Here is a 14617-nt window from a genome sequence, read left to right on the forward strand (position 1 = left end):
TATCCAGTTAAAAAATGAAAAAAAAAAGGATTCCCTAAAACAATAGCTCCTCACAGATGAAAGAAAGAATTAATTTTAGTCCTCCAACACTAATTTTGTATACATTAATAAAATAGAAAATTAGAACTAATCTACAAAATTAGCATTTCAATGTAATACTTCAATATATCAAAAAGTGGATCTTACCCTTATCAACTAAAACCTGCAGAGAACTTCAAAATTCAAAAAACATTTATGCATTTTTATAAGGCATCTTGGTAACAACACATTTCACTTCATAATAGTTGCGAAGAGCATATTCAGAGTTTTCTCTCCCTTGTCCAGACATTTTGTAACCTCCAAATGGAGTTTGGGCATTCAAGACATCATAGCAGTTTATCCTGGAAAGAAACACTTATTTGAGCACAGAAGGAAACACATAAGGAGTAAACTTTTACTTTTGAGCTAGAATCACTTTCAAAATTACAGTATTATGTAATAATTTAACTATGAAACATTGTGCAACTATTTAAATGGAAGGGAGTAATAACAATAATAACTAATGTATTACTAACTTAAAATGAGTATTAGTATCATTATTATTATTATTACTAATAGGGGAAGGTGGCTGTGGCGGCACCCTAGCAGTACCAGTCAAACTTGGCTGAATCACTTGGCTGGCTGGGAAGGACTGGCCAAGAAAGGGGAGACCCTTCAATTATACAGCTTCAACATTTTAACAGGATCAGCAACATTTCACATCAACACGCTAAGAGAATTGCATCACAGCCCCCAAACAAAACACCCATAGCTGGCAAACAACTTCTCTCTCGAGAATATAAGGCAACATCCACAACCTTTCCAACCAGAGCACTAATCCCTGGGTACTTTGCCATTTTTTTCAGAGTAAAACAAGAGCATTTGGAAGCAGCCCAGAGGAGGGAGTGATGATGGTTCATTTCGAAAGGATAAAGGATCTCAACAATGAACATCCGCAGGTTAGGGGTGTTATAATATTTCAAGATTGGGCTTTCTTGGTGGGGACAAGGCACAGTCTTGAAAGGTCTAAGTGGACCTTCAAAAATTGACCCCATGACATTAATTTTTTCAGCCAAAAACCAAAGGAGTAGACTTCTTTGGCAGCAAAGTTCTGAGCACAGAAACCCCAGAGAAATGCCAATTTCTAAATTTCCTGGCCATACTAAATCCCACATAAGAAGAGTGATCCTCGGCCTGTATGGTCTCAACAAACACATCGAATGAGTTACATTTAAGATGATGTACGTTACACAAGACCACCAATTACTACACCTGGGAGTTTGGGCCTGTACTATAGATCTCTAAGACTTATTTGCATGTCCCTACAGCCCTTCCACTTCCAGCCTTATCTAGTGTTTCTACTCAAGATTATGCACTCGAGACTTAATAACCTCTCCGGGTGTTCACAAAGCTAGTAAAGGTATTGATCAAACTTTTTCAGTTGCCAGAAGGGAAGATCATTGCCTACTTAGAAGATGGGCTATTCTGGGTAGACACAAGAGCGCCATGTCTCACATAATAAAATTGAGTCCATTAAGTTCTTCATGACCTGAGCTTTTTGGACTATTTCAAAAATAAAAAAAGTTCCACAAAGGATATTCCAATGACTAGGCTTCCACTGGAACATGTCAAAATCCGCATTAGGTCTTCCAAATATATCTAGGAAAAATAAGTCATTCACAAGGCCAATTGTGTTCTCCAGACTAATTTCTCCTCCGGGCACCAAATGGAGAAGATCTTGGACCTACTTCAGTTCAACTCATTAGTCGACCCAGTTGACAGACCTCAACTAGGTGGGGACCAGAGTGGCTCATAGGGGATGTCAATACTGTACAAGCAATCTTAGTTGACCCATCATTGCAAAAGAATCCTCAACCCTTTGACCTTACCAAGGTCGCTCTCAATGTCGGCACCGTTGGTTCCTCCCACAATATCCATATTCTTCCATATAAATGCATCCGTCACTCAAAGGAATTTCCGCGTTTCACATGTATTGGAACTGATGGCATTTTTCCCGACATTGAGGAACATCAATCTAAGAAGAAAGAACTTATTCCATTCTCTGATCCACCTTTTAGGCTCCCTCAACGTGGTATTGGATTCCCTGTCCAGACAGACGACCCTGGAAATGTAATGGATATTGGATCACGGCTCATTCCAGGATGTGGATCCCCAGGCAGCAGCAAGAGATCCCCTAACTTGGACTGTAACAGATGGTCTACGATTTATCTGTTCCCTCCAACGAGCATGATTACAAAGGTTTTAAAGATCCTTCCAGAATTTTCTAGGACAGCATAGCTAATGGTGTCACATTGAACCAACAGCCCATGGTTTCCCCTATTTCAGTACCTACGACTGAATTCACAGCTATATTAGCAAGGGAACAGGAATATCTCCACTTCCTTTCTGACTAACGACTTTCATACTTAGATCTTCTCTTCCATATTTATGGAGAAGAATTTTCAGTACTGTATACGATATGACATATCTAAAGAGATGTAAGAGGCTTTTCTCCACTTGACAACACCAGTCTGTATGGAAAGCAAGAAGGACCTATAATTATAGGTCCTCATGCCAGATAACCCCAGACTTCCTGGCTTCCTATTTGAAGAAAGGAAACTTGAGCCATCAACGATCTTATCATACAAATCTGCAATGACAGAACGTCTTGAGCGGGCCATGGATATAGACTGACAAGTTCTACAAGATTACATAATCTTTCGTCTTACATCGACCATCTCAGCCAACTCCTTCAGTGTCCTGGTCTCTTGATAGGGTGCTTAATTTTTTACCAAGTAGATAATTCTATAGTTTACTTCAGTTTTTTCAGAAGGCAAGAGTCAGTAAATTTGCACTTTACATAAAGAACAAGTGTTCTTCACCATCAATCCTGGCCATCTCTTGATTCTTACTCCTGACCTATTTTTAACCCAAAATGAAAAGCCTTTCCAGAGGTAGGATTCTCTTATATCACACCTTTACAATTGAGGGATAGCAACCTCTGTTCACTATATACCCTGTAGGCATACTTGCAAACTATCCATTTCTGCAAAAGGGAGTCAGTTTCTAAATATTCAGACCAACAAGCCTCTTTCTACAAGGACTATATGTATTTCAATGACCTACCTCATAAAGAAAGTTGACCGTCTTTCCATCCCTAAAACCATGATGTGAGAAAAATTGCTTCCTCTGCATTTTTTGCTAATATGCAAATTCAGGACAAAGGTTTATAAGTTGGTCTAGACATTGAGTATTTATAAGACACTAACTGAAACAACTTAGAGTGATGCAACATGCGGGCAAGGAACTTCTCTTGTCTGTGGCACCTACAGGAAGTAACCCAACCGAAAAGGAAACCTCTCATCTTGGTCCCTCAACAGATTGACCAAGTGATCTTCTCCTAGGAGGCAAGTTTCAGTCTTATTTTATGCTCACCAGGTAAGCATGAACTAATAGTTTGCTTGGTTGGAGATGAGTGTCAGTTTGAGTACACGAACCTACACTGAACACTGTTTTCTCTGGTATTAGTTCTTAGAGACCTTACAGAACACAATCCCCAAGAGAGATTTTGATATAGGAAAAACCTATTTTTAGGAAGGTGCTATGTGGTCATAAAGACTTGGCCCCCCAACTCCCTAGCCTCAAGTGGAAAAGAGAGGCATACGGGCCTTATGTCTCCCTTTCAAAATGATGCAGAAATGAGTCCCAGGCAAGAGTCGTTGAAAAGAGCTGAAGCACAACCACTAGACAATTTATCAGGATGTCTCTTTTTAACAAAATCAGAAACATCCTGCCACTTAGCCAACAGTTCCTTAATCTCCCTCGAAGACATACGAGAAACCAGATGACCTAGGCTTCAGTAGCACTGTGTGTTTTCAGTGATGTGTCATGTGACCGGCATATTTTAGCTTGAAAGGTGCTTTGACAGATTCAATAGCCTCTGAATACGTAGGTCTTCCGTATACTCACTTAACTCAGTACTGTGCACATTGATAAACTGGCCCTAGAGCTTGGCAAGCAGTATTTTTTGGTATTTTCTTAGATTGATTCCCTGCTCTAGCCATTCATAGGAAAGCTCTTGGAGACTACACAGCACCTCCACAAAAATGACAAATTTTGAAGTAATTTATATTTTTCCTAAAGTACAAACCTTTACCTACTTAATAGGGATTATTTTTTGGCAGAGCTGGAAGACTAGCCATTAAGACTTTAATTGCAAGGTGGCAACCACCCAACCACTGGTTAGTGGGAGGGTGGAGGCGGTACCAGGGTTTAACGGGTATTCCCACTCGCTCATACAGCAGTGATATTAACCACTTTTGATTGCAGGCAGGACTTATGGGGGACAGGTGATGGCGGGACAATTTGATTTAATAGCTAAAGGTTTGAACGTTAGGAAAAATACAATCACTTCCAAATTTGTCATTTTTTCCATCACTTACAAACCTAATGCTATTTAATAGGTATGACTCGCCCATTAAGGGGGCGGAAGTGCAACCTCTGGCTTGGTCATTGACCTGGGTTTTTACTTATACAGGGTTAGACTATAGTAGGATAAAACCTTGACACCTTGCTAATGGAAGACATTTGCAATGCGGCCGTTGTGGCCTGAGCAACCTGTGAGGTTGTGAGAATACTAGCAATGTTACTGTCTAGGTAAGAATATTCAGAGTTTTTAGATAGGAACATACATTCAAACAATGTTCCAAACACCCAACTCCCAGGGGGTGTTGGGGATGTTTTTAAGTATGAAGACTATACTATGTTACACACGGTAAATGGTCATTACCTGCAGACAGATAAAGCCAGCTTGCAGGAGACCCACGATGCTGTTCATCAAGAGGGGGGACGATTAAAGAAAAGAAAAGAGCCAGTTATTCTTATCATTCATACACACTAATCTGAGGTAACCAATGCCCTCAACCATCTGAGGTATTTTAAATCACTTGGATAAAGTATGCATGTTCCAATGGGTCACATCTTGCAGGTAGTGAGAGATGAAAGTTGCCCGACTCTTCCACACACCAGCTTGCAACACCTGCGGCACATAGTTGCATTTAAACGCCAGAGACGTGCTTGTGCCCGACGTCATGAGCTCTAGGTCATCGAGGAGGATGGTCAGGATTCAGTGCATGGTCAATGATCCAGTGAATCCTGGCTAAAATGGTATTCTTTGTGACCCTCCTATTGATCCTCCCTGTGCTAACAAAAAGCACTAGCACACGTGGGGAAGCTGCTGTAGTGGGTTCAAGATAAAATCTCAAACTCCTCACTGAGCATAGTAACAGTTGATCTGGATCATTGGTTAGAGAATGAAGACCTGCGATCCGAAAAACACAGAATCTCGGATCCGTAACGAAAGGATTTTGAATCTTTGCAATAAACTCTGGGATGAAGCCGAATGTCACCTCCCACCATCCCCTTGAATGGGAGATGTCTTAGGATAGACCATAAAGTTCACTAACTTTCTTTGCCAAAGCCAACGTGAGTAGGAACAACGTCTTCAAAGTGAGATGACGATCTGTTGCCTGGCATAACGGTTTGTAAGGAGCACCCTTCAGGGACTGATGGACGCGATCCATGTTCCAAGCATGAAGCCGTAGGGAAGCTACTGCTTTGTGGAAGATCTTCATGTGTGGTTGCCTGAGAAGATTGGGTCGTGGAGGGAGTTCCCTTGGCAGCGCTATCAGAAGCTGCAAAAGGTCTGGAAACCTTTCCGTGTGATGCCTTAGCGGAGTTATGAGCATCATACAAAGGTTATAGGATGCTGTAGTTTTGTTGAGCAGCCTTCTCATCCGACAAAAGGGGGAAAAGCATACACATTAATATTGTCCCACTGTTATTGGAATGCATCTTGCCAGAGAGCCTGAAGGTCCGGAACTGGGGAAACAGTAAAGCGGAAGCCTGAAGAGGGAATTTGCTAACAGGTTCACAGTTGGCGAACCCCACAAAGTCAATACTTTGTTGGCTATCAGATGATTCAATGACCATACGGAGCCCACTATCAGGGTCGCTCTGCTCAGACTGTCGATGAGCAAATTTCTCTTGCCTGGAATGAAGCATGCTGATAGGGACACCGAATGTTCTTCTGACCATTGCAGTCTCTCTACTGGTAGATAGCATTGAGGCTACAAAAAGGTTTCACCTTATTTGTTTATGTAAGCCACTACTGTGGTGTCGTCCCTCATCAACACTACAGAGTGGACTGCCAGGAACTGTTGGAAATGCCGAAGTGCTAGAAAGGCAAGTTCTCATCTCCAAGAGATTTATGTGCTGGTACCTTAAGGTACCAGCCTATAGCCCAGAGGTCATGTGGTGCAGCATGTGGGGGCCACCCACCCTTCTTTTGATGTGTCTGAAGAGCATCAATTTTGGGGGAGGGATGAGAAGATCTGCACCTTGGCAGAAGTTCTCCTTTGTCATCCACCACTGAAGATCCATCCTCTGTTCTTGTCCCATGGGAACTAGAGTATCCCAGGAGCCAGTGTGCTAGCTCCACCTGCATTTCAGTTGCCACTAAAGAGATCAGACCCTGAGGAGATCGTTGGGCACTAGACAGACCAGGGATGCCAGGTGACCTAGAAGATAACCACTGTTGGGCTAGGAGTTCTTCTCGTCTGAGGAAGGGGCCTGCCACCTTTCTCATCCTGTGTACTCTGTCGTCTGATATAGATTTTTTGAAGATTGGTGTCGATTATCATACCCAGATATAACAGTCTTTGAGACGGTTGCAGAGAGGACCTCAAGATTTATCCCGATCCCCAGATCCTGACAAAACTCAAGCAGCCTGTCTTGGTGAAAAATAAGGGTTGACACTGAGTCTGCCCTGCAAGAATTAGCCCATCGTTGAGGTAACGAAGAGATGAATCCCTATTCTGTGAGCTCAGGATGACACTAGGGTGAACAGACTCTTGAAGACCATAGGTGCTGTTGAAAGGCCGAAGCTCGAAGGGTTGGGATCTGGAAGTATGTATCTTTGACATCTGGGGTGCATGTGAAGTCCTGAGGCCTTACTACCTGAATGACCATGTTTGCCGTCTCCATCTTGAACGGAGTTTGTATAACAAACTTGTTCAAGTACAAGAGATTGATGACTGGTTTCCGGCCTTCAGATGCCTTTATCACAAGAAAGAGTTGAATGTCGAAGCCTGGGGACCCATCAGGGACCTCTTGGAGGGCGCCCTTTTCCAACATGGTCTGGACTTCGGCCGGGAGGGCCAGAGGAGCACGATGGAACTGGATCCCGAGTAAGTAAAGGGGGAGATTGAGTGAACGGGACACGATACCCTACACAAATCAGAGATTGTCCACGAATCTGCCCCATGCAGCATCCACCTCTGCCAGCAGTGTTGCAGATATAACCCCCACCGGTGGGCTGGCGAGAGGATTGCGACCCCTAGGGGTTATGTCCTCTGCCGCCACCTTTACCACCTTTCCCTCCATTGGAGGGTTTGAAGCTCTTTAGATCTTTGGCAGGAAAAGATTGCCGTGACACCTTTTTGGAGGACCTGCCGTCCCAATGGTCGAGGGCATGTTGGACTGCAATTGTTTCTTGGGAGGTGGAGGAGCCTTCCCATAAAACTTTGTAGTCAAAAGCTCTCTGAAGGAGAGAATCCTTGGTGGATTTTTTCCATTGTTCAGCTGCTCTCTCGACATGGTTTGGGTTGAAAAGAGGTTCCTTCCAGAGCTTGGACATCTCAGCTCTAGAAACTTACCTAGGGAACTTTTCAATTACTGTGTCCAGTCTCTTGAGGATTGCATTTGCCCACAGGTTGACTACCTGATGGGAAAGGAACTCTAAGGTACGAGTACCGGATAAAAGAAAAGTTTCCACAGACGACTTGTACTTTTCTTGGACCAGTCCTCAGTCCGTACAAGGTGGCCCACTGAGCTCAACCTTAGATCCAGCCATGAAGCAGCCAGCATGGAATACTTCACAACCTTCTCCATGTTGATGCGCTCCAAGGCAGAGAAGGTGCCTAGAAGCCAAGCAAGCCTCTCGATGGGGATTCCTCTTGAGAGAGATTCTACAGAAGGATCCAACGTCAAAGCTGGAACATGTTAATCTTCAATCTTATAGTGCCTCCTCTGTTGGACAAAAGGAGGCGGGAGGACCCAAGATGATGAACCAGCACGATGGGAGCTAGAGGTTCCTGTAACCAGCAAGATCGCCTTCTTCCGGGCTGCAGATAATCCCTTAGACCTGGATGACAGAACTGGTCTTAGGGGGTCTCTAGGGGGCAAAGATATGGTCCAGGACAGAGTCCCTACCCTCACGAGGAGTTACCCCTGGGTTAGACAGCCTGCTATAAGCCCTCATGCAACCATGGACTTGCTGGAAGGCAGATTCAAAGTCTCGTCGCTCTCCTTCTGACTGAAACTTCGGATTAGCAGGTCTAGGGAAGTTGTCTTCATCCAATTCCAGGATGTCATCCCCCCAAGCTCTCACCCATAGAGGCCTAGGGTGGGGTAAGGTCATCAACAGGAGGGACTTCTCACAAGGAGTTTGCCACAGGAGAACCTCTGGCCCTCTCTTGCAAGATAGCCTCACATGGTCCGACGTTCTTCTGGACGGTCTTGGTGTCCTTAGGCTCCCTACGGCATGGCAAATACTCCTCCAGTAAGTTAAGTCTGGAGGATGCCTGCCATTCCCCAGGGGCCTGAACCACTCTTGCCTGAGGTTCAGAGTCCTCCGTGAGTGTTCTGGAGGGAGGTCCTAGTTCAGGGGGAACTACCACAATAAGAGAAGGCCTGAACAAGGAACATGAGACATCTCAAGCTGAGAGCTAATGTCTCTAATCACCCGAGGGTGAAGGGTGTCCGCATATGGAGGAGTATGCTTCGACATCATCATCCTCTGTTTTGCCGAGATGATCAGTATTAACTCCAGGGTATTGAAGTCCTACGTCAATACTGGGTCTGTCGATGGGAGAGAGGGGCCACAGTGGAACAGGGTCCCTAGATGGAGCAGGCCTCTTCCTGGGATCAGTGGGAAAAAACAGAGGAAATGGACAAGGAAACCATCTTCTCTAAAGGGACGACCGAGGTAGAGGAAACCACGGGCCTCTGCCTAGGCTCTCATCGATCTAGCACTTGCACTTGAGGTGGAGGTTGTGTCTTGGGAGGATCTGTCATAGCAATGGAGACCGCCTTGATCAGCCTGTTGAACCACGATGGCTGTTCTCCCACAGAAGACAGGTCTGTCGTGTCCTTGGGGAGGCCTGAAGGTGATGAACGCTTCCTCACTTGGATAGGCCTCGGAACCTAGAACTGTGGGGTAGATGGAAGACGAACAGGCATCATCTGTTCTTCCTTTGACGGCCTTAAAGGACGGTCAGGAGAAATAGGTACGTAGGCGTACAATACCTATTTGGAAGATGAACAAACCCTTCCGCAAAGGGACTGGGTCGTCCACTAGTAGGCCCTGATGCGCGAGTCCTTGAGGAAGCTCCGCACTCGCAAATGCTCATGAAAAGCTCACGAGTGGGCGTGAAAAGGCCCACGGAACTTATTCACACGCAGGAGTTAGTAATTCGCGAGCAAACGTGCGCAATTCAAGAGGCAAAGACAGCGGGCGAGAAGAAGAAGCCTTTAGGGACCTATGACAAGAGGGCGAACGACTATCACGTGCTGGATGTCGGTGACCAGGTGATCTTAAGACAGGAGAGCAATGGGAAGGCGAGCGTTGCAATGCCGAGCGACGTATTGACGAAAGTCGAGATGGAGATACTCGTCTAGAAGGTGAAGCTCTAGAAGGTCACGCGTCAGCAAACGACGCATCGAAGAGCGTAAAAAGGAGGAGTTCTGGAAGACAAGTAGCGCGTGGGCGAACGAAGCGTTGACAAAGCTCTAGAAGAAGCGTGGCACGTTGGCGAACAACTCATTGGCGAGTGAAGTGTAGGGGAGCGTCGCATAGGAGACCGTTTGGAACGATGATGCTTAGGAGAGCGTCGTGAGGTGATAAATGAGAAGGCGATTGGCGAGATGGCGAGCAACACAGAGAACGTCGCATCGAAGGATGACTATTACCACGTTGAGGAGATTATTGACGTGCAGGAGAATGTCACGTCGACAATCAGCGAGATGGTGATCAAGGAGCAGAAGAGCATGGTGTAGAAGATATGAGTGCAGGAGATCTTCTGGAGTGAAGAGACTGCAAACGACATGTAGGAAGGTCTTGTTCTGAAGATCGGCGAGCAGAAGGCAATTGCGAAGTTGAAGGATGGTCAGAAGAGCATCGACCACGTGCCGGCGTGTGACGATATACAGTTGTAGGCTGACTATCACGCGCCGGCGAGTGACGATCATGAGAAAACTGATACACAGGAACAGGAGAACGACAAGTAGATCACCTATCTCGTGAACAAGAGCGCTGCTTGCTGGATGACACTCTTAAAGGGCTACATTTTCTGATGAAGTCCGTGGAAGGTAGGAGGACTCATCATCAGCAGGAGGTCATTGTAGAGCAGATAACAGGTGCGAGGGTCATGAACTATATCGACAGGGGATGAAGAGAGATGGGCATCGCAAACAACCAGCTCATCCACAGTAGACACAGCAGGAACAGAATCCCTATGGGCACCCCGCTGCAAAAGTTCCAAGAGGACTTCCTTGCAAGGAGGCCCAGCCACACCCAACAACGACCAAGCCTGCAACACATCAGAATGAAAAAATGATTCGCCCCAGGGCGGGGGCGAATTAGCCTCTCTAGGGGCAGCAACAATACCCCCAGAACCCCGAGGTTGCCAAGGAGTTGAACGGTCCACACTCTTACTCTTCAGGCTCTCGGAAGTCGGAACGAGGAGGCGCTTCGGGAAGAGGTCGGAGGTGGCATTAGACGTCCGAGGTCTCTTCGCTCTCGAGTAGGACCCCGAAGGCGACGAGTCTCTCAGACTACTACTTCCTTCTCTCCCTAAGCCTCTCCCACAAGGAGGCAGACTACTCTCGACACTTCGCAGATAGAGCCTTGCTCATATCGACACCCTCTGCAGGTCAGACAAGGAATGGGGGTCAGTGTCAACCAAGGACATGAAGACGCTACAAGTGCGACCTTTGAGGAGCGTCAGAGAGAACACACACCAGCAAAAGCAATAGCGTAAAGCAATGATCTATATATGGCCATGTCTTTTAGTTGAAGAGAGCGGACACATCCGTTCTCTGCAGAGCCAAAAGAAAAAGTGGTTAACCCCTGTCCACCCTCCCACTAACTATAGGATGGGTGGTTGACACCTCCAAATTAAAAGTTTTAATGGCTAGTATTCTAGCTCTACCGAAAGATAATCCCTATTAAATAGCGTTAGGTTTGTTAGTGACGGAACAAATTAGTTTTTCCTACGTCAAAACCCCTTGAATACGATAAAAAAATCTTTAAAGTTTTCCCATGACTGCAAAACGTACTCCTCTATCAGTGTACTGTACTTCATTATTATTATCAGGTAGTTTTACCGAACATTTCAGTATGCACTTATCGTAATAGTAGAGTATTATGTTTTACCAACAACAGTCAAAATTCTGAAATTGCATACAAATATACTGTATAAGGTATAAAATTATATTTTTTCTCAAAATAAAAGTAAAATTTCAAAAATTTTAGGGGCACCCATAAAATTTTTTCTCAATAGCAATTTAAAGATATTTGGAATAACAGACAATAAAACTGAAAAAAAATAAGTGCATGAATACAGGACCAAGAAACTTACCAGATAGTACCAGCACGAAGTCCCTGTGCAAATAAGTTAGCTTTATCTAAATCTTTGGTGAATACTGCAGCTGCTAAACCATACTCTGTGTTATTTGCTCTTTCGATTAACTCGTTAACGTCACTGAACTTTAAAATTTGTTGCACTGGTCCAAAGATCTGTAAATATAGTAAGTTGTTTAGTTCATTTATATATTCTATATAAAGTAAATTTCAACTACTAGCATTAAAAAAATTACAAACTAATACAGATCAATAAACACTTCTGTAAGTCTCAAACTACCTACCTCTTCTCGAGCAATACGCATATGATCTTTAACATCTGCAAAGACAGTAGGTTCAATAAAATAGCCTTTGGCCCCATGACGTGCTCCACCAGTACACATCTTGGCACCCTCACTTTTTCCAGAATCAATCAAACTCAAAATCTTTGTCATCTGCTCTTCATCAACCTGGAAGAATTGACCAGTACATTATAATACCATAGTTAGAGAGCAACTGTTAAAAAAATATATTTCAATAACTGAATTGCATTAGAAATTACAGTAAATGCCACTAACAAAGTTACTTATAAAATAACATTTGAACTTGATACACTTTAAAATGCTTATTATTTTCATGAACCTCCCTTGATGTTCATGGTGCTTGAAGTCTATTAAATGCCTATGTCTACCCCAACACTAAAAAATTCTCTGTTTTCTTTCCTTGTTACAGACCTACCCTTCTAATGAAGCATCGAGTTATTGTGGCAGTTGATGGTAAATATCACCTCGTAGATAAGCCATAGTTAGTTCGTATTTTCAGTTCTCTTGTCAGGTTTTGCGTGCTTCAGACTTTTGGCGGAGGGGGGGGGGGATTTTGGGTTTTAAATACATGTTAATAGGGGATGTCTTCTGGAATATAACTATGAATGCCAGTGGGAGTTGTTCAAGGGACATATTGGTTTGCAATCATAATCCTCATTCTCTGTGTCAAATAATGGGGGCCAGGATTGTGATTCAAATAATTGTTGTGAGTTATGTGATTTACTAGCAGTTTTATTTATGAAGAAATGTTCAGCTGGTACCATTTATGAGTTCCAAACATAAAAGGATAATCCAAAGACTAAATCAATTGATTACTATGGGGATATATAATGACACTAAAGCTATTTACTAGCTTTCTGAAGAAGCTCTTCACTACTTTTGGTTTGTTCGAAAATTCTAAGACAAGCAGTAATTAAAGTCTAATCTGCCATTTTGAACCCTAAGCTAACTCCTCGACTTTTACCGAACAGTTTTAGTGTGCCAGTCATTAAGGGTTCTGATGGTACGCTGTGCATTATAGTGTACAGTACACAGCATAGTCTCTTCACAAAGTGTTCTACAGGACTGTACAGTACTGAAAAACCAATGTATTTCCATGATCTGGTTGTCTCAACACAACCACAAGATTGCAAGTCAGAAAATTGGGCTGGTAGCCTGAATCCTAATGTCCCCCCCACCCACTAAAGCAAGCACTTAAGACCAACATTTTTATACATATATTAATAACGTGGCTGATCATATGGTTACTGTGGATTAGGAAAAACATATTTCAAATACCCAAGAAGTCTTTTAAAGTTGCGGCTGGGACCGAACGACTGCATAATTTTTTTTGGATAGCAGTGGGGTTCTGCCTAGAGTAGGCTTGGTTACTAACACACCTCAAATTTTCTTACGCGGTATTAACGTATATATATAAATGTATTTCTGGTCACGCTGAACTCACCGTGTCCCTTGTGTAGGGAGGAGAGGGATTGGCCATACCCTAGTAAAAGGGGGGCATGTGTGCTCATCTCTCTAAATATTTACCTATAATTTTTGACTGATTGCATACACTAGCATACAAATATAAACCGTATGGAAGTTAAAATAATTCATTCATCCTACCAAAGAGTACAACACATGGTAGTATATCACATCTAAGGACATTTTTACTAAAAAAGCTCCTCACCTCACTTCAGCTAACCAATGAAGACTGGGATTCTAGCCCTTTATTCTTGATTGTGTAGGGGGTGTTCTAGTGTATTTTTATGTTACCATGCATAACCACACCACTCTCTTCAGCTCATGGCAACATTCTCTACACTAAACATTACTCACCCCTCAACCAACAACCCTGAGCTTAGAGAAGTAACTCTCCTTACATCTCACTCCACCTCCAAATGAGAAACTTGCAATTCTAGTCTTTACTCATGATTATGTAATGGATATCTTAGTGTATTTCTATGTTGGCATACGTAATCAGGTCTCAAGGACTGTATTCTCTAAAGTGAGACTTCAATACGATCCCCTCGCCACCCACCCACGACACCATCCAAGACACTAGACATTCAAGTTGTCTAGAGCTAATGTTTCAGTCAAATTTCATCACTAAAGTATATATAAAATCCCACCAAAATCATCTCCATACCATAATTACCTGAAAATGTCTCAATCCATATAAAACTTCCCTTATTTTGTTATAAATTTCCAAATTACACCATCATTTACTTAGATGTCACATATGTTAGGAAATATTCTAAATATCAGTAACACTGATCACATTTGTAACCCTGATAACTATGTAGAAGTAGTTTAAGATTTATTTTTTTTGCTTATTTCCTAAAATATCTCTACAAAATTATATTTTCGTTTATCATATATATTTCATATTAGTATTGTCCATTACTTTGCACACTTATAATCTGCATATGTACTATATTCTGAATATTTTTTATATTGTATATTATAATTTTCATATTGTTCTGCATATTTTCTATTTAATTTGGTATAATTTTATTATGCACGGAATAGCTAAAGACCTTCATTGTCTTAATTTTTGTAAACAGAAGGACATTAATCGCATATAGAATAGTTTCACTAACAAGACAATTGATGT

At 43.1% G+C, this 14617-nt stretch overlaps 1 protein-coding gene across 1 annotated transcript in view; it reads right to left on the reverse strand.

Annotated features, from left to right (window-relative positions):
• Positions 1-14617, reverse strand: part of Aldh (Aldehyde dehydrogenase) — a 55704-nt gene that overhangs the window by 158 nt on the left and 40929 nt on the right. Inside the window, exons 8-10 of the mRNA XM_068366852.1 lie at positions 12004-12168; positions 11718-11875; positions 1-380 (exon numbers count right to left, since the gene is read on the reverse strand). The exon at positions 1-380 is cut by the window's left edge and continues 158 nt beyond it. Of these exons, the coding sequence (XP_068222953.1) occupies positions 233-380; positions 11718-11875; positions 12004-12168 (471 nt within the window). The 3' untranslated portion in view covers positions 1-232. The remainder of the gene's footprint in view (positions 381-11717; positions 11876-12003; positions 12169-14617) is intronic.

The sequence above is a fragment of the Palaemon carinicauda genome, chromosome 44 (genome assembly GCF_036898095.1).
Source record: "Palaemon carinicauda isolate YSFRI2023 chromosome 44, ASM3689809v2, whole genome shotgun sequence".
NCBI lineage: Eukaryota > Metazoa > Arthropoda > Malacostraca > Decapoda > Palaemonidae > Palaemon > Palaemon carinicauda.